The sequence below is a fragment of the Ciconia boyciana genome, chromosome 3 (assembly GCF_034638445.1).
Source record: "Ciconia boyciana chromosome 3, ASM3463844v1, whole genome shotgun sequence".
Lineage (NCBI taxonomy): Eukaryota > Metazoa > Chordata > Aves > Ciconiiformes > Ciconiidae > Ciconia > Ciconia boyciana.
In genome coordinates, this window is record NC_132936.1 from 106,335,239 (window position 1) to 106,355,951 (window position 20,713).

A 20,713-nucleotide genomic window follows, 5' to 3' on the forward strand; every position below is an offset into this window, starting at 1 on the left:
CTGTGCGTAGAAATGTGGGGCACTGAGCTGATAGATTTCTTGCCGTTCATGGTGCGTGTACTTTATGGGGAGTGTAGAAATGCAGGACATGGGTCAGAAACCAGCCGCTAGGTTTGGGTTCCTGCTCTTTGGGCTGCAGTCTGGTGGGGTGGCCAAGCCCGTATTACACTGAGACACGAGCAAGTTTTAACCAAGCACCGCAGGGTGGTAGTTACTGGGCTGATGAACGTCAGGTTGGCTTGCTGGCCTTGCGCTAGGGAGCCTGTTGGAGGGGGGAAGGTAGTATTGCTGTTTTGGGGAGGTGTAGGAAACAATGTGAAGCTTTGTTGGAGAGAAACCTATGTGAAGAAGAATAGATGACGGAAGAAAATGGAGGAGAACGGGAGTGGTTTGGGTGGAAGCCTGTAGGTGGTGGGAAGAGAAAACCACAAGGAGAATCGTGACTTATGGAAAGCAATGCAGGCAAGAGGAAGGGAGGAAAAAGGAGTGACTTGCGGAAGAAGACGGCATCTTAGAAGAAGCAGTAAGTCCAAATATTCAGATAGCAAAGAAAGTTGCATGCCAAAATGTTGCAGTAAAATGCATGTGAACATGAGATATGGCTGTCAAGGACAGGACCAAGGAAGAAGAAGGGCTTGGGAGTGCTGTGTGTAAAGGGGAGATGAACACAGGAGTACCCTGCAGGATCTAGGGGATTTGGCTAGAAGACAGGAGAACCCACTCTGGTTTTGTTGACTTTGGCTCCTCTTTGTTGATATTTTAATAAAACATAATGCGCCTCTGGCAAGTTAAAGCTAAATGCTAGATAAGTTTACAGGATTTTTTTGTTTTGCTTCATTTTATATAAAATCTTTCTGTGGAGCTATCTTAAAATCTCCTAAACGGCAGGAAATTGCACTCAATATTTCAGAATCTTCCAGGAGAAGGACCCCAGACCCTCCGTTGTTGTTTATTGCTTATACAATGCAGAGTCTTCCTGCCTGCTTAAACATAAATCAGACTGAACAGCCTCAGGGCTGTATCCCCAACTTACACTGCACATGTATCTTCAGTGACAGGAGGAAGGCCCTGCTTGGGGAACAAATGGAGAGGAAATCCCTCTCAGGATCCATTCTCTTCCCGGAGCTCATCCCCTCACCACAGGGCGATGCAATGAGTCAGTCAATGATTCCGTGACATACTTGACTTCCCCTCCCTTTTTGACCTTCTTTAGCCGCTGATCTCTTTAGCCCCCTCGCACTTCACCTTCTTTTACCTTTAAGCGAGTAGCAGCCAACGCTGTAAGAGAATCCTACTGCAGCTGTAGCCCATCCAGATATAAAAGGGGTTGGGTTATGTGTGCAATATGTTCTTTTTATTTTCAAGTTTGCATGAAGAACGTGTCTGGCAAGTTCTGAGCAGATGGATCAGAGAGCTATGGTTTTTTTAAAAACTTTGGCAAGTACTCCATACCTTTGTATTTTGGCAGGAGCTCTGCATCTTATATACTAGTCTCTAAAGATTCTGCCCTCGGTTTGAGCCCGATTTGGAGACCTTTGCAAGTAATGGAAAGACTTCCATTGATAAGCAGGGGGGCTGTAAAGCCCTTTTAACTCCATAGCACTGAAGGCAGAGTCTGAATTACTCTTTTGCAGAAGTGGTTACAGGAAGAGCTTGAAAATTTGCACTGAGAATTTTTTAAAAAATACACATTCAGTCTCTTGCACTAGCAGTGATAAGAAGAAGCTAAGATTTTGATAGCCAGTAGATTCCCAGTTATCTGGGAAAAGGTGCTATATGGAGGCTTTGCACTTTACAACATATGTTTCCACCTATAATGAGTAAGAAACTGGAGAGGTTTGCAACAGAATTAAGGGTTTGCTTATCCTTGTGTCCAAGATAGGATCAAAGACCTCGAACTCTACCAGGGAGTGAGAAAGGATTGAGAATTAGCATGGTCATTTTTTAACTTTAAGCTTCAGAAAGGGTTGGATGAAGTCCCTGAGAGCTGTCTGAGGAGACCTTTGAAATCTGGAACCAGACAGCAAGTGAATCTTTCAGTAGGGTGAATAGTACGTAACAATTTGGAAACCACAAGCAGCTGCATATGCGGACCTTGGGAATCTGGTTATTCCACTGCAGAAGGTTAGGCTGGAGTCCCCTGCAGGTTTCTTGTAGTTCAGAAGAGGTTACCCTAAATGGCAGTTTTCAGCCATGGTGTTGTGCATAGCTGAACTTATCTCTGCTCTGATATTAACCAGCATTAGCACATCATTTACCACTGGATCTCATTGTTTGGGCTTATTTACTTTGAACTTAGAAGTACATGTCAGGTTATTTCCATTATTTTAAAAGGCCCTTGAAGTTCCAATGGAAACCATGGATAATGACTGATAAGTCAGAGAAAGATTAGTGAGCCTGCCAAGATGTTGTAATACACAAGAACATCACAGGAGTCTGAAATGACAGAGAAGAGAAGGGAAGGAAGGAAGTTATCAGGGAGCCAGCAGCATCTGGAGGGAGGAGATCAGACGGTCCAGAATGAATGGAGAGGAAAAACAGATTAATAGCAGGTTTTTACAAGATAACGCCATATTTACTGCTATTCAGTGATTACAGAACCCACGCTGGCTGACAGCAGTGACCATCCCAAGTTCCAGGGCAATGCAGCAGACAGGGTAGATATTTTTAAGTGGCCATATGATCTTATTATTATGTTTTGAAAGTTCATCAACTTGTTTTAAGAAAACAGTCGCCAAAAATCGCCAAAAATATGTCTTAACACTTGGTGACCATAATTCTCAAACCTAGCTATAAAATGCCCTTGTTGTTGCTAAAGCTTGGCATTTGATGCGTGCCTAGGGTTTTCTTGGCTGCAGCAGATGTATGTCATTGATGCATCAGCCTGTGTATCATCACTGCTGAACCACATTCAGTTTTTTGTTTGTTTGTTTGCTTGCTGGGGAGGTGATGAATTTATTAGCGAAAACTGTTCCACTGTAAATTATACTTAATTGTAATTTTCCAATTCTGCATTTGATTGTGGTAACTGTAGAAGACTAGAAGTAGTTATTGGGCAAACCATCGAATCTGAAATAAACTAAGCAAGTTGCTGTTTTGGAGCTCTAGTTATTCGAAAGAACCAGTGTGTCTTTCTGTCAAATTTTTTCCTTTTATGTGTGTAATGAGTCATGAAGACGGGCTGTTCTGGCGTCTGCTCTCAGTGGTTATTGTCTAGAATACATACACTAATGTGTTCTTTCAGTTATCCCCTGCTTTAGCTGCCTATATATATGAGAAGGGGAGTAGGCAAAGGAAAATTTGAGCAAAATAATTACATTTCTTTTAACAGAGTCTTGGGTTTTGTAGGTTTTTTGGTTTTGTTTTCAAACCAGTATAATTACACTGACGCCAAATGCTGCTGCTCTGGTTATATCAGCCTCTGATATGCCCCATTTTTTAAAGAAGCCATGCTTCTGTTAATTTTGCAAACATTCTGCTTTGTTTGTTATCATGAATTATGTAGTGTTCTCAGTGTACTTTATAAAATACAGACTAAGACAATCCTTGTCCTTATTTTATACTCAGAACTGTGTGATAGTTACTTGAGAGTATAAACGTGTGTGCATATAAATAAACAGTTTCATCCTCCAGTATTTTAATGAAGGTTTCAGCTACTTGACACTTAAATTAAAAAAAAAAAAATCAGTTAATGCTTTCCAGTTGATCTGAAAAATAAGCATAGCAGGTGGAAGAAGTAATTTAGAGATCAGCATTCTCTGGAAACTCACTTGTCATTCTTCTGAAACCAGTTTGTGATAAAACTAAAGCTTTTCACTGCTGAATGCCCTGGTCACGGTGATTTGGGATACGCTTCCAAGATAGCATCATGGTCCAGCCTCCTCTAACGGACGAGGAGGAGTACAGACAAATCCCTGCCAGCAGAGCAGAGGGTCTCCCCCTGAAGACTAAGCAGAACGCCTTTGCAGAACCAATGGAGAGTAGACTTCAAGGAGATTTATAAAATACCAGAAATCTGGCAGGCCTGATGAGGGTGGCATGTGAGTGCTGTCATCACCAAGACCCCCGACTGGTCTTCCTAAACATGTGTAGCTGTACAAGCAAGAGCAATGCTTTGTTTGCATCTGGCTGCTTCATGAGCCCTTTCCCGCAATTAACTGCATTATTTGTATATTCATGTGCTTGTTTTGCCTTGATCTGTTGGCAGTAGCTGCATGTGTGTGATATCTAGAGATCCTTCATGGGTATTTGTAAGATAATTTTTTCCCCAGGTGTTTTTAAGAAGGGTCATAATAGAAAAAAAATTGATGAGGGGAAGGTTAACAGTGCCCGTAGAAAAAGATAGCTAGAAGGCAGGGCTTAAGTGTACAAGATACTTTGTCAAGAACAGATTAACAAGCATTTTAGCTAACTATTTGATTTCCTGTGAAAGGGAGGAATCCCGTACAAAAAGAAGGTAGACAAAAATAAATTATTCTTAGAATTTAGAGCATTGCTACTGAATGAAAATTACTCTGCTGTCAGGGCTAGAAGTCTGCTGGATAACCTTTTGGTAACACTTCTACCTATTCAGCTCATCCCCACATAATGTGATCACATCATATGTTCCCTGCGTAATCCTTTATTAGAAAAGGCACCGCTGCATTATCACTCTGTTGAAAGCAAGACCAAATAAACAGATATACCTGGAAGAACAACCCCATGTTCAGACAATGCAGAGATTTTGCACAACCTGAATTTTGAGTTTGTTGATTTTGAGCTTTCACTCACGCGTGTGTGAAGGTGTGCATGCTCGCACCTGCACGCATGTAGTTGTTGTGCATCATCACCTGCTTGTGCATGCAGGTGTTTGAATGTGTCACTCGTAAGTGAGGGAGGTGAGGTCGTGTGTGTGGAAACTCCATCTCCTACTCATGCAAGTGATTGAATCTGTCAGCTCTACATGCAGGTGGTGATGCACAGTACTCCCCCCACACCGAAAGCCTTAGCCATCCACGTCATGAGCCATAGACATGCCAAACTCTTTCTGCCTCTTTAAGAGGCAGTGTTTGGACAAGGTGCTAGAAGGAAATGAGAAAGAATTAAAGGGGAATTTTAACTCAGTCTTCCTTCTCTCCTGTGGTCCGTCGTCCCCCCCCTTCTGTTAATATTTTTAGTGCATTGAAAACTCTTTTGCACAAAGGCCTACTTTTTAGGCCTTCATTTAGCTCCTGCAGATACAAGTTGTGCAGCAACATTTCTGATAACAGTGTTTGATGTGGTTGCAATGGGCTAAGCATGAAGGTAAGGCAGTGTTTATAGGCAAGGCAAGGCAATGTTTATAAGTAAAGGTAGTATCTCTTCTAAGACCAACCAGTATAGTTGGAAGAAGTAGACAAGCTTTCAAGCACAAAAGCTGCAAGGCACAGAAAAGGCTTTTCTTCTTTTTTGCAACTAAACTAGTTCATCTAGTAGGAAGAAAGTATTGGAAATACCGAAAGAGAAATGTTTCAATGGGAATATAGGCTTGAGGCTGTATTGGAAGAAAAAGGTGTGTTCCTGATGGGGAAGGTAAGACCAGAAATGTAGTGCAAAGTACAAATAAGCAAACCCAAGAGGGAAAATGGCAGAGAAAACCTAAAACGCTTATCTCATGTAATAATTTCTGGAAGACTCATTTGAAGAACGTATTGTAGCTGTAAAAATTTCTGATAGGTTCCTACAAAGAGGCTACTTTATTTACCACCATGTAGAGTGCAATTGCTTCAGTGTGGATGGAAATGTAGAATGCAGTGTAGGAAAAGAAGTGGAGAGTCCTTCATCAGGTTATTTTGTGGGAGGACATAGACTCTGAGGATCCAGCCTAGGATTTTATCATCCATAGCGTTCCACATGTGCAACAATGTAACATAAAAAGAAGGAAAAAATGGAAATGGTGAGGCTAGATCATTCTTGCTTACAAGCAGTCAGGTTGTTAAGATCATACATCACGCCAACACTATAGAGATACTTAGTCAGCCCAGGAGGAGATTGAAGCAGACTTGCTAATTTCACCAAGTATGACACTCATCACACTTAACAGCCTTTTGCTTAAAAACCACTAGTGCCTGTTTAATCCATGATGTCAATTGTGGAAATTATGCCATACTTAGTTTCTGACTTTTTAGCTCATTCTTCATAATTTGCTTCCTGAACATGCAGCATAAACAATATGGAGAGAAGCCTTATTTTCTGATATCAGAGTATGGATAATATCTAGCTCTTTTAATCCACAGCGTCCGTCCTGTCCCACAGTGTCCTACAGTTTTGAAGCCTGCAAACACTTTTCTTGTTCATCAGTGAGGATGGATGTTCTTTGTACCATTGGATACATGCAGTGATGATTTCTTGTACTTTTACAAATCCCTTTCATGCCAGGTGCATGCTGCCAGCCCTTGACTTTGTCTTTTGGTAGCAATGGGAATGGGATAAAGATAAATTTTATTTTGGATACCAAGGCACAGCTGAGTCTTCAGAACATATCTAAGACCAATTATAGTTAACATCAGGAGATTGCTTTTGGCACATTACTTACTTTTAGATCCTTACATCATTGCCAAAACTGAGGTATGCAGTTTCTGGAGTCTTTGGAAACATGACTGTGCAGAAAGGAAGAGAAATGAGCCAAGTTCTTGTGTCCCGTTTGCCTCACACACACCCCCGCCCCAACACATCTTTGCAGAATGACAGCTGCATTACATCCTCAGAAACACTTGAGTTGACCTGATAAAGACCAAAGAGAAGGCAAAGTTACATTTGTACTTTTCTGGGACTTTCCCAGCATTGATTACTGATTCTCTCATCCCTCTGGCACTTCTGAGCAATGGTAGTCCCCTTGCTGCTGCCAGACTCTCTGTAAACAGTTGTTCAAACACTTTGTTTGAAGGTTGCCTCATAAAAAGAAGTCCCAGTGTTCAATGCTTGCATGCCCTCAGTTTCTACTGGAGAACTCGGCATCGCCTGCTAGGGGCCCTTAGTAATTTTCTGGACTGGGACCAACATCTTCTCATGTCTTTTTGCTAAATGTGTTGATCAGAAGGAAGGCAAAGAGCTTGTCATGCTGCTGTTCTTCTCATAAGACAAATGTTATTGTGGGAGCTGCACTGTTGGCATTTGAGAGGTCCAGCACTCCCTTGGAATAAATAGGGAGACTCTACATGTTGGACAGAATCTGGCCTTTTCAAGCCTGCTTTTGTGTTTAATTATGAAAAGCCTAATTTTATCATGATGACACAATTTCACACCTCTTTTGAAATATTTTTCTTTACATGTATTATGCAGTTTCACCATTGTTTTATTCCAGCAACATTTGCTAGATGTCAGGTTGGTCTGGGCTGAGAAAATAGGAGTAAACAATGAGACATTGTCAGTTGTTCATTTGGAGATGGACTTGGTTGGTTAAAGAGAGGAAGAGCCCGAAACAATATAAGAAGTTGCACAGCTGGCATGCCAAAAGTTAACAAAGTGATGTTATCATGTGGTATCTTGATTGGAGTTGACTTAATATTGCATGGCATTTCAGCGTCCTGCATCGCAAAACTATCAACATAGTAATAACCAGGAAATTAGAAACCTGTTAGCAGCCAAAAGTCCAGTTCTTTTCATCCTAGAGTTAGGGTAAATAATAGCAGGCTATGCTTGTGCATGGGAAGGCACTTGCTGAGTTGTTTAGATAGGAGGAAGTCTGTGGGCACTTGAAATTCTAGGCATGCAGTGCTGTGTCTTGAAAGGGAGAAGCTGGGTTTCTTTTGTACAGGTATTTTTTTATTGCATGCTCAGTAGCAAGCTTTGCTGAAACTTTTGACACAAATATAAATACAGCTGGCATCAAAGTTTGGATGGAAGCAGCATCGCCTGTTGCACAAATCCATGTGTGCCCACAATTCACACTAGGCTGTCTCTGCATGCCCCCAGGTTACCTGTGTGGACAATAACTTTTTTTCTGTTTAATGTATCTGTACCTGAAGTCAGAGGGAAGACTGGAAGCATAAATAAGGCAATACCATACAGATCAGTTATGGGTGAGCAATATAATATCTTCAGTGTACAGACTACATTGTACAGGCTTTACTTTAGCATCTGATATTATGCTCTAACCAGTGTAAGTATTACTGAAGAAGGTAAAATAGCTTCTTTTGATGTTCCAGTTACTATGATCTCTTGACCACTTGTGTTGCAGGACAAGTTTTCAGGGCAGTCTTTCTGTGTGATTTCTCCTAAGAAGGAATATGTGATGGCATGTTTTGCTTGGGAGCATAAGCTGATTTCATTAGGGTGTTTTTATATCACCTTCCTCTCCCCATGCACCCTAAGAAAATTCTTTCTGAAAACGTGCCTGAATGTACATCTGGTGCATAGAGGTTTGAGCTGTAATAGTTTCTTCTGCTATTTTATAATGTTGGTGGTCCATTTTAATAAAAACCAGGCGAATGTTAACCTCTAGGCAATCATATTTGTTGTTTCTTGCAGGTTCTAAAATCTAAAGAAGTATCATCACCAGGACAGCGCTACATCGACAGCAAAGTAGTTAAAACAAGAGCTGAAGGAGAATGGTTGTCTTTTGATGTCACTGAGGCTGTACATGAGTGGCTCCATCACAGAGGTGACAACAAGTGCTCTTTGCCTTCTCTCCTGCCCCAACTGCTCCTCCATTAACTCAGCGGTATTTCAGGGTCATTCCATGTGTAAAAACCAACTCCACTTACTTTTATGTTTTGCAGATAGGAACCTTGGATTTAAGATAAGCTTACATTGTCCATGCTGCACCTTCGTGCCTTCCAATAATTATATCATCCCAAATAAAAGTGAGGAGCTTGAAGCAAGATTTGCAGGTAACAAAAGAAAAAAAACTTTTTAAAATGTTGTGGTACTTACTAATTGAGGAGGGAAACAAAGAGCTGTTACTGCCTCTCTAAATGGCATTCAGATGATTGAAAACTTGCTCATTTGAGAATCTTGATTCTCAGCTGGTAGGAAATGGTATTGAAGGCACAAGGGTAAAACTGTATTAGCTGAACTATTCTAAAACCAGATGGCATGAATAAGCCATCTCATTCCATGCATGCAGCTTCGATGTCCTTCAGTGTCTGTGTTACAGTTTGCAGCATGCACACTGGATATACATACAATTTTGGATGTAGGGAAGACTGTTGCACAATAGACCATCCACTGTTGGATAGTCATGAGAAAACTTGCTGAATATTTTCAAAATAAACCCTTTGACTGCTGTCCATCCTAGCACTGTAACGGTTCAGGCTGAATAGAGAAGGCTACTGCTGGAAAGTAGGATTAGAATGGTGTTTGGCACGCATCTAAGCTTCTTGCAGCAGATATGTGTGTGAGCATTGTGCGTTTTATGAGTGTTAAACAATACTTGTTGTGGCAAATTTCCAAAGTATAGGTAAGGCAACAGTTGGCTGCTTTGCTTACAGAAGCACCTTCCTTTGTCCTCACTGAGTATAGAAGGTCCCAGTCTTTGTAAGTACCTGCACATGTACTTCCAGCTCTTCAGGCACACTAAATATCACCAGCTACTCTTTTTTTTTTTTTTTTTTCTTTTTGCTGGTCATATCAGTAATATTTTAAATTACTCTAAGCAATGGCATCAGTCGCTTTGGGAAGAGCTGAACAATAGGTGCCAGACTTGTATAAATGTCCTACAGTGTTTTACTGCCAGTGCATTGTGGGTTGAAGAAACAGCAATGGTGTGCCTGTCTATGTGCTCCTGCTTCCAGCAGTGGAAGTCTGATTCTCAGGTGAAGTCAACAGGACTACATTAGTTAACATTGATTATCTCTATATATCTACATTGGCATGTAGAATTTATTGTAACATATTTGTATATTAGTTACACAAAGTATTTTTTATGCTGACAACTTGGTAAAAACTAAAAGGTTGGATTGAGTGGGCATTAAAAAATAAGCAACAGTGTGTAGTTAGGGTTATGGCTTCTTATGGTTCTTATGGACAGCAGACAAGGTGATATAGAGTAAATATATCAAGGTCACATAAGCTCCCTTGTGTTTTTAAGCCATTAAAGTTTCAGTTTCAGAAAGGGAAATGTTATTTAATTGACTGTGCTATAGTTATCATCCACCAGTACATATAAAGCTATGGCTATATTAGAACCCACCCAAATTCTGTTTATACAGTTCTCATTTACTAAAGTATATCATGATTTGGTTCATTTGTTTTCCAAGGATTTGGCTATATTTCTTGTCAAGTATTAAGTTTTTCTAACCATTGTTTCACTGCGTTGGAATTTTTTCTTAAATACATGTACTGTACATATGATTAAAGCCATTGTGTGTATTTAAAAAATTGTTAGTATGATATTTGGTCACTGTAATTGCAAATGTTACAAAAAGAAAAGCATATCTTTTTCTCTTTAGATAGTATTATCTGGTTCAAGAGGTTAATTTTCAAAAGGCTCTTAGCAATAGGCATAACGAGCTGTTTGGACTCTTAGGAAAGGCTAATACCTTGAGTCTTTTGCCTGTGCTATTGCCATGATAAGAAGCTAGTAAGGCAGTTAATGTTTCAAGAGAAAATACAAAATGCAAGGTCACTGATTGCCACTTCAAGAAGAAATACTTTGATCAACATCTTTGCCATGCCCATACAAAAGAAGGGGCTAGAATAACTGACTTTCTGGGAAAAATTAGTAGATTTAAATAAACTGGCAATGGGAGACAGAGAATTTACAAGCATTAGAAAGAGGTAAATGTGATAGAAAAACTAATGGGATGGAAGTAAGCAGTGGGAAATGCAGGTGAAGTATCCAGAGCAGCTTTAATGGTGTTACAAGGTTTTAAAAGGTACATAGCTGTTAAAAGATGGGAATACTGCCCTAAGTGAAGTGACAAAAGCATCACTGCTTGGGGCATTTGAAACTAAGCAATGCAGATGCAGTGACTGAAGTAATCTTTTCTGTTACTCATTTCAACAGTTCTGGTAAATGTACTGAAATGCCATTAAATGGCTGTGAACATGTGAGGGCTGATACAATAGATAACATGAGAACTGTGAATATCTTAGGGGTCTTGGGTTGAAATTTGCCCCCACTTCCCCAGTAAACATGCTCAGCGTGACACCATCATTGCCCAGTTTCTGAGAGAATTTTTTTAAAGAGATGGTTTATTTAATTTGTGAAGAAAAAGCAACACAATGTTTATCACCAAAATGTATTTTTTGAAGGTATTGATGACTACACATATTCCAGTGGTGATGTGAAAGCTTTAAAGTCCAATAGGAAAAAATACAGTGGGAAGACCCCACATCTTCTGCTAATGTTATTACCCTCCTACAGACTTGAGTCGCAACAGCCCAGTCGGCGGAAGAAGCGTGCTCTAGATGCTGCCTATTGTTTTAGGTAACTATGCATCCATATGCAGTATACTTACGTAGTAGTACCAGCCTGTGAGGTGTAATGCAGTTGCTTATCATGTTTCTTTACGGTTGGCATTTATACAGAGCGCGGGCCCTCATTCACAGACCCATGGGGTCTGGGTGCAGCAGGTATCTGCCCAGCAGTCTCCAATCCTGCAGAGACAGTGGCAGATGAGGAAGGCTGTGGCCTTAGAAAGCAGAAGCTGAGTTCCATCTGGGATGATTCCCAGACCCATCAGCCCCATAATTACAGCCAAATTATCACCACCGCTGTGCTCACCTACTCAGAGAGGCCACTTGGTAGGACCTGGAGAAAAATACTTACTAGTCCTCCAGGGAAACCATTAGCTTTGTCTGTATAAGCAAGTACTGCCATGTCTAAGCATCTGATTTCAGTTACAGTATAAGCTACTATTGATGTGATTTAGTTGTGAATTTTTGGGACTCGGACTTGCCTGCCTGTAAAGCATCATTCAGGGAGCAAGCAACTGGATTATTTTTATTCCCTGTGTTGTCTTTGTTATGACCGATGTGCTTGTATTTTGTTTCCCAGGAACGTGCAGGATAATTGCTGTCTGCGTCCACTTTATATTGACTTCAAGAGGGATCTTGGCTGGAAATGGATTCATGAACCCAAAGGATATCATGCTAATTTCTGTGCAGGAGCCTGCCCATATTTATGGAGCTCAGATACTCAGCACAGCAGAGTAAGTAATGATTTTGCTAATTTTAAGCTTCTATTTTATAACTGCAGGGTGAAACATGTTTCTAGGACTGACATCAGCACCAATGCCCAACATCAGCACCAATGCCCAAAGCTTGTATTTATTATCTCAGTAACTAAGGATGATGAAATGTGGTCCTACAGAGGGACTCACACATGGCCTCAAGCTAGTATTGAAGAAGTAGGAATGTATTGGCCCAGAGATTTTTTTTTTTTAATGTGTTCATCGATGTGACATATAGAAGGACTGAATGCTTTTTATGAGTATGAGCTTGGCGTAGCTTTGGGAGGCTGCCTGGGAAGGCACCTTTCATTATAGAGCATGAGTGGAAGATGGCACAATGAGTTTGGTCAGCAAAGGCACTGAGGGAGGCACTGTCAGAGTAACAAAAGGGCCGAGTTGTACCACCTGATTATCACCTACTTTTATGACCTGCCATTTTTCATTTTTCATTGTTACTGATATGCTACCATGCTGAATTTCATGAAAATGTTCTGATAGACGTGCTTCTTTTACTTCAAAAGATGTATTCATTCTTGTACTTTGAAAATGTATATGCGAAGGAGGAACCTTGTGTCTGGGATGCCGAAGAACCAATAGTCATCTCAGATGGGACTTTTTATTTTAGGGATTAGATGTGGTATTTTAGCTAACTGCCTTAGGATGAGTAGTATTCTGCTGTGAAGTGCTTATTTCTCTCAACTGTCAATAAGGATGTCTAGACAGTAGATGCAAGAGGCAGAGATTTGCATCGCACTTCTCATGAAGTAAGAATTTCACCCTCAGGTCCATACTAAGAATGATATCTCCCCTTTTTTCTAGTCTCCCTTAAAATACCAGATCAATGTCAGCCAGCAGGGAGGACTCTTTGTGTCCAAGGGGCAGCTTGCTTTCCCTTTGGTCTGTAAAGCCATGATAGTGTGTTCTTCCTGAACTTACAGAGCCAGGTATAGATATCCTTTGTAGCTGTCACTGGCTGTGGCATCGTACTATTAGCAATGTCAGCAGGCAGAGGTATAAATAAGGTAACTATGTTTCCGTGCTGGTGTGGAGTAGTAGTGTACGCATTTTGGAGCAGCACTTGTTTTTAAAGGAAAGAGGAAGAATAACTGTCATGGTCACAAATATGTGGTTTGGATAGTTGCCCAAGGAGTCAGAAGTTGCTTAATAAAGTAGTTAGTGTTGCTGTCCTGAACAGATCTTCTGTCTCTCTAAGCTGGAAATGTTGTGTTGAAGTTCTAGGAAAAGGTCACTTGGTGTTTGGCTAACACATTAATGGCATCCTCAGAAATACCTATGCATCATCAGCGGGTAATCCTACATACTTCCCTTGCAGAGAACCATGCATATGAATCCAACGTGACATAAAGCACCAGCGCTGCTAACTTCACCGCAGCTGATTCTCAATAGGAGTTACTGCAGCTTGAGTCCTGGTGCTTGCAGGGTCGCATTAATGAACTTGGTAAAACATAACCAGAGAGGAAAAGCAGAGGAGTGCTTATGCTCTGAAGGGCTCTCTTCTCCCTTTGGTGCACTTGTAAAGCCAAAATCCTGTAACAGCAAATGGCAATCTGAAGACACAAATAAAAACCTTTCAGTTTCTTCTTTCCACGTCAATACAGTATGCATGTTGTTTCAAAGGGCTATGCTTTCAAGGCAGGCTCCAGGCATGTACCTGTTCTGAGGTTTAAGACTGTATGGATGAAACCTTAAGAAACTCAGGCAGATTGTGACACCAGATTGAACTGGAGAAGCGTAAAAAATAGTAAAATCCGGGAATCTTCATACTGCTTTCAGTGGGCTTTCTCTCGGGTGCTGTGGGAGGAAGCGGTGCAGAAAGGAATTTGCTCTGCAGTGGCAGGAAGGCAGAGGTAGCTGTCTTAATCTCTCTTTTTTTCTTTCTCCTTCTAGGTGCTCAGCTTGTATAACACCATAAATCCAGAAGCTTCTGCCTCTCCGTGCTGCGTGTCCCAGGATTTGGAACCCCTCACCATCCTCTACTACATTGGCAAAACACCCAAAATTGAACAGCTGTCCAACATGATCGTAAAGTCTTGCAAGTGCAGCTAAAGGATACCCCTGAAACAGCATGACGTGTGTGTATTAAAAAAAAATAACCAAGAAAAAAAGCAAGAGAGAGCGAGAAGGAAAGAAAGAAAAATGAAAACCCAGGTTCATCAGTGTTAAAAGAAAAAAAAAGAAGAAAAAAAGCGGTACTAGTCTGAACTGTTTGAAAGTTTGTTTTGTTTTTTTTTTTTTTAAACTGGCATCTGAAGCAAAACATTGAAGGCCTTTATCCTACATTTCACCTACACATAGTGTGAGATAGACAAGAAGCAAAGTTAAAGAAAAAAAAAACCTTTTAAAAAATAAACACTGGAAGAAATTTGTTAGTGTTACTATGTGAAAGGAAAAAAACAGGAAAATCCCATGAAGTGGAGTTGCTGTATCTGTCCCGTGCCTTACTTGATCTCTCTGTATTGTTACGCAATAGGCATCCTACCCATTCCTCTTAGTTGTAGAGTTAACAGTGCATTATTTATTTGTGTGTAAAAACTATCAAATGAACATTTCTGTATCGCCATTGGAAAAAAGAAAACCAGCCAATGTGGACAAAGTGGAGACCAAATAAGCTGCCAGAAACACATATAAAGCCTAAAGGAACACAAGCTCAAAAGAATCAGAAAAGTAATGGTTAGTTTAGTTTGATTAAAATAGAAATCAGTTATTACATTATTGAGAAACTCTGCCTTTAAAATACCTTATTTTTCATGCCAGCTGCCTAGAGAGGCTTCTTGTAAGGTCTCAAACCCTTGTTTTAAATACTGAATAATTTACTAATAAAGGACACTCTGTTTCAGTCTCAAAGACAAGTCTATAAGATTTTTTTTTTTTACTGTAAATGATTTAAAATGTCAGTTTAGTAAACCAGTGAAATATTTAACATGTACTGGTCTAATCTTCAGACCTTAATATGTTGCTGTATAGCTATGCTATGGGATTTTTTTTGTTCTTTTGGTATATGTAACCATACCTAGAGTATTACAATAGGTGGGTAGTAAAAGCCAGCTTAATTGGAAACATATCTGTAGATCTCTATTTGTAAACTATTAAAAAATTAAGTACTTTATGTGTAATGTGTAAATTTTCACCATATTTTTGTACTCTGTAATACTGTCAGCTCTCATGAGTTTGAATTTGAATTTGGGGCTCTTTTTGATCACTCAGAATCATGTGTTTCCCTCTAGCTGGCCAGTATGAGTAGAGTCCCTATATTTTGACTTGCACTACAAATACATGTTTTATAATAATTGCTATACATGTGCTTTGTATATTGTTCATCATTATGACATAAGCTACCTGACTCCATTTGTTTTTCTGTTTTATAAAAAGGATGGATTAAAGCGATCTCTTCCCCCCTCCTCCCCTCCCTCCTCGGTTGTCCCCATTTGTAACACTTGAATCGCGATGCGGTTCGGATTCCTAGACCTTTTTATTTCCTTTCGGCTATAGACATTCAAACAGATGGGCAGGGAGCGAGGTGTTGCAAGAAGAGATGTCCCAGCCTGGCTGAGGCGAGGCAAACCCTTGCAGAGAATGACATTCACCACTGTGCAGAAGGCTGGTAGGAAGCATCTGCCGCGGCGATGCCCCAGGTGGGGCGTGAGCGGGATCGGTTTGCGGTCAGAGGCTGCGCGTCGGCCTCGCACACAGCGGGGACTTGCCCCCACAGTTAGTCCGTGGGACCAATCCTGCTCCTACTGCAGGTAACAGAGGTTTGCCTTTAACTTCTGCAGTGGCACGGCAGGCCCCTTTAGGCTATTGGTGTGTGTGTAAGGATTAGCAGGATCAGACCCTTGATTTTTGTGAGTTTGCCAATTTTTTTGCAATTGAGTTCACATTAAAGCTTCTTCTAAAAAAAGAAGAGGAAAAAGGAACATGAGGTTCCTAGGATTTTGTTGTTGTTACATGTTTGAATATTGTAGAGGGAGTGAAAAAAAAAATCCACATCATACTCTTCATTTAAAAAAAGCCTCAACCTAAATTAACAAAAAAGTCATGAAGAAGGCACATTCAGTTCGTTTCACATGATGAATGGTTTTGCACGGCAAAGCTGGAAAACTGTGTTAGAAACGTACTACTTGGATGAGAAGGACATTCTCTGTCATTGACCCGAGCGGTGTCGGGAGGACGCTCCTGAGCTTGATGTTGTCAGCTCCAGTTTTAAGAAGTGCAATTTCTTTGGCTTCAGCAGAACACTGATGCAAAACTGAAGTACCGCAGCGGCTTGCACACGCAGCTCCTTGGGACTTCGGTAGAGCCTGTGCTTATCGCCTAGATGGAAACGTAGCCCCACAGATGATCTAATCCCACCCATTGACTCAGCGCAGAGGAGGAGGTATGTTAGACTTCTGATTTATTTAGTGAGTTGAGATGAACAAGTGAAAAATCTGTCCTGCTAACACTTGCTTGAGCCAGACTTACTCCAGTGAGAAGATGCACTGAACTCAGTGAAACTCCTCAGGGTAGTAAATACTCTGGATTTTGTTGTATACAGCAGCAAAATTAGTTTTATCAGGTTCAGTATGAGAACTGTATTTTTGTTGGACAGGAAAGGAGACAAGGATGAACACAATTTAAAAAACTTAAAAACATTTTTGCAATTCTCTGCTATGGGAATGCAGCTCAAAACTGGTTTTGAAGCTTTGAAAAGTGGAATAGGAGACACCACAGTTGTCCAACTATACTCACTATGCGCTGGACGCAGCTGAAAATTGTGGTTTGGGTTTGGAGTTTTTCTCTAAATTTAACTATACATTTCTGTAAGTCATTACCCCAAGATGGAATACTTTTTTTTTTTAATACTTTTTTTTTTTCCTCAAAATGCACTGATAGTATTTGAAATGCTCTATTATGGAGCTCCTACAATTTTTTTTTGTTTGTTTATTAGGCATGTATTTCCCTTTAACTACCAAGGATGTTAGGCCTGATCCTACAATGTGCAGAACTCATGGGTGAAATTCCCCTCTACAGAGTGGGGTGATGTGAGTCCTAAGCACCGCTCAGGTCTGATGTAAATCCCCCTCGAATGATGTTTAGATGGGTCTGCAACAGCTCAAGGACTTTGTGCCAGAGGCCTTACCACAACAAGGTAATTGCCGCTGTCTGAGCAAAGTCCCTGAGAACTGGTGGGAAGTGTTCAGCACCTTGAAAGATCAGACCCAAGGGGTTGACTGGGGCTGAGGGGGAATCTTAGCACTTGGCTGGGTGGGGTAGGACAGCATTTTTTATGTGTTTAGCATCAATACAATTGTATGGTTGGCATGGTTTAAAGGAGAAAAAAAAAAGGAACTTAAAGGACAGCTGTGTTGTACTTTGGTGATCGATTACTCTGTATTTTAACACATTGTATGTCTGTTTTTGTGGTGCTCTAGTGGTAAATAAATTATTTCAATTATATGCTGGTGTTGCTTTCGTATGGCAGCGTTCTTCTGGCATTGGAGATTCCTCAGCTCTGGCTCAGCTTAATCCCTGCAAAGCCTGATTAGGTGTGTGATTTTAGTGTGCGTGACCTTGATGTGGTCCGGTACAGGCTGAGGTGAAGAACAACCATCCAGGGTGAGCGTGAATCATGTCTGCTTTGAGGGTTGCTTTCCCCTCAGCCACTGCAGTATATGTCTTGGTCTATAGGCAAGAAGTGGCTTTTGGTTGACTGCTCTGAGCAGGAGCGCTGTCCCATGTGTGTGCAGGACAGGTACTGCCCTGGGCAGGAGCGGTGTTACCTCATGGCCCCACTATGCCTGATCCATCACCAGAACCATGCCCTGTCAGTCTTGTTACTGCAGGCACCAGGTTTGGGGGCTTTCCTCTCTGGTAGAGGATCTCAAAGTAGTTTGTTCCTCATTTCTGTAGTGCTGTGGGAGGTAAGAAGGTGATCTGTTTCATGATGCCCATACTAAATGGTCCCACGCCATTGCGTCCTTCAGTAGAGCTCAGTGAAACTGTTGGTTTTGTATGTTGTACAAAATAGTCTACAATGGGATGAGATGAGGTGTTGGAGGAGAGGCAACAGACGCAAGTTGGAACATGGCAAATTCTGGCTTCATGAAAGGAAAATATTTTTACAGTGGAGGTGGCCAAGCCATGGAACAGGTTGCCCAGAGAGGGCATGACATCTCCATCCTTGGAGATTCTTAAACTGGCTGGGCAAGGCTGCGGGCAGCCTGCTCCCACTGCGCCTGCTCTGAGCAGGAGGTTGGGCTGGAGACCCCGCAGAGCCCTGCCCACCCCCATGAATCTACGAACAGTCGTGGTCCAACCCAACCACTATTTCTGTCATTGGCTAAAAGAGTGCAAGAAACACTGGTGCTCAACTGCCTCCGCTATTTCAGTTAGCCAGCAGCAGCCACGTAGCCATGTGGAAGTGGTTTTTTTGGACAGAAAATAGGATTCCCTAGTTGTCTTTCTCCATGCACTCTGCAATATGCAGTTGCATTATCTAAGCAAATAAGAATTAAGGAGCCTGGTGTTGCAGCTTTTCTTTATCAGACTTTCTGCAGCTCTAGTCACTTAAATAAATAAAACTGATGGGAGGAAGGGCTGCAGGATTGAATCACTACTTTTAAAGTTGATAAAATCATATATGAGAATGCTTCCAGACCAGGGACTGATGACAAGAAGGGGTGAACATCTGCTCTTCCTGGTGCCTTCTCTGGGATCTAAGGGGTGCATAGCATTTCTTGGCACGAATGAAAGAATATGTTTATGCCAGATTGTTTAGTGTTGTTGTGATAAATTATAACAAATGGACCCTGTGGTCTGTGAATATGTGTTTAAGAATGCAACTTGGGATGAGCATTAAAAACAATCTTAGGGGCCGCTTCACCACAGTACGTTCCAGCCTTACAGTGATCTGCCTTAATTGATTTCAGTGAGTTTATACTAGCATAAAACTATGGCCCTGCAAAAACTGCCAGATACTAATTTTCATTCTAACTATTTTTAGTTACCCAGCTATGTGCTTTGACATGAATGTAATCTGTCAGCCCCATTCTTATCCAAGGTAGCCCTCACGCAGTGAGGTGAGAATACTTTGCAATTCAGTCTGCTGTATTTCTGAAATCAATGAAGAGCAGAAGGGTTTGAGGAGGAATGTTGACTGGAAATTTTAGATGTGAGAGTGCTTGTGGTGCCTATAACTGAAGAGGAACAAAGTAGAGGGAACACAGTGTGCTAAGAGAGATTTTATAGCATAGGGCTGAAAAGATGGAAGCTCTCCCACGATAATGAGATTTATGCAGAGTATTTTGATGCTGGGCTTGTCTTTTCCTTTCACTAACACAGCCTCTCCAGACTGTATCAGTGAAGCCCTTGCTGCTCTGCTTGAATCAAATTGTGGTTAATAAATGTGGAATATTCAATACAGGAAAAAACCCAAACCATGTAAATGTCTTGAAAACCATTTTTTAGGCCAAAATCTGCCTCTTAGATCAGACAGAACAGATTCTATGAGGAGCCATGAGTTCTGGAAGAAAATAAACCAAGAGGTTATGTAATTACATGTGGTTATAAAGTAGATGTGAAGTAATGTAGTTGGCTTGTCAGTGGGTATGGGTGTAACAGTAATTTCTTCATCTGTATAAAAATAAAATTAAATGGAACAGAAAGCTGATGAGAACTTCCAATCAAATTTGATATGCTCGTTTAATGAAGTAACCTGCTGGAATCTAATACAGAACCCCTGGGGTATAAACCTTTCTTAAAACATATGGTGGTCCAAGAAACAAATATTTCCTTTGAATGAGGTGTTTTAGTGCCAAATCAAGATGATGGCAGGAATGGAGGAAGGGTGAGTGGTCACTGATCTCTGGGTCTCAGCAGTGTTTGCACATACGGTAGGCAGGTCCCAATTAAAAGATCCATGCAACTCATACCAAAAACATTTGCCACAAGAAAGGGAACAAGGAAGATACAAATGGCAAATGGGACCCGAGTCTCTTTTTGTTCAGTGAAGTATGCCATGAGGCTCAGAAAGCAGTTCTTACATACTATTTCATCCAGCTAATTAGAGATGGATCAAACCAAGATGTTAACATGTGAGTCCACATTTAACCAAAGTCGAAAATCAGGTGTTTGGGGTTCTGATGTTGTGTTCAAACCTGAACCACTTTTACAAAATTCAGTTAGTCCAATCCCTGCAACTGGTTTGTAACCAAACTTTAATCACTAAATTCACTGCTGGGTGTGTAAGGCTTTTAGTTTAAGATGCCAGAAGTTCTTGCACTTAAATAGCTCTGAGCGTGCCAGATGCAGGTCTCACAGAATAGTCTTGTATTTTCTTTTCCCAAGCATAAATCTAATTGCCGTTCATAGTAATGGCAGTCAGAGACAGTCAAAGTGTCCCTACATATCAAGGTGGTTCAGAGAGAAACAGTAGTGGGACACCACACCTTAGGTGACCTCGTTCTTCAGTGACTAAAAGACCAGCATTATGGGACTATGTGATGGGTTTTTTGCCATCTGATGGAACCCATATGAAACAAATTGATGGCTTCATTCCAGTTCCTAGTGTAAACTTGTTG

The 20,713-nt window shown here is 41.0% G+C and overlaps 1 protein-coding gene across 1 annotated transcript in view; it reads left to right on the top strand.

Moving 5' to 3' along the window:
- Positions 1-17,577, top strand: part of TGFB2 (transforming growth factor beta 2) — a 66,875-nt gene extending 49,298 nt beyond the window's left edge. Inside the window, exons 3-7 of the mRNA XM_072856964.1 lie at positions 8,488-8,620; positions 8,739-8,849; positions 11,215-11,389; positions 11,960-12,113; positions 14,043-17,577. Of these exons, the coding sequence (XP_072713065.1) occupies positions 8,488-8,620; positions 8,739-8,849; positions 11,215-11,389; positions 11,960-12,113; positions 14,043-14,201 (732 nt within the window). The 3' untranslated portion in view covers positions 14,202-17,577. The remainder of the gene's footprint in view (positions 1-8,487; positions 8,621-8,738; positions 8,850-11,214; positions 11,390-11,959; positions 12,114-14,042) is intronic.
- The last annotated feature ends 3,136 nt before the right edge of the window (positions 17,578-20,713 follow it).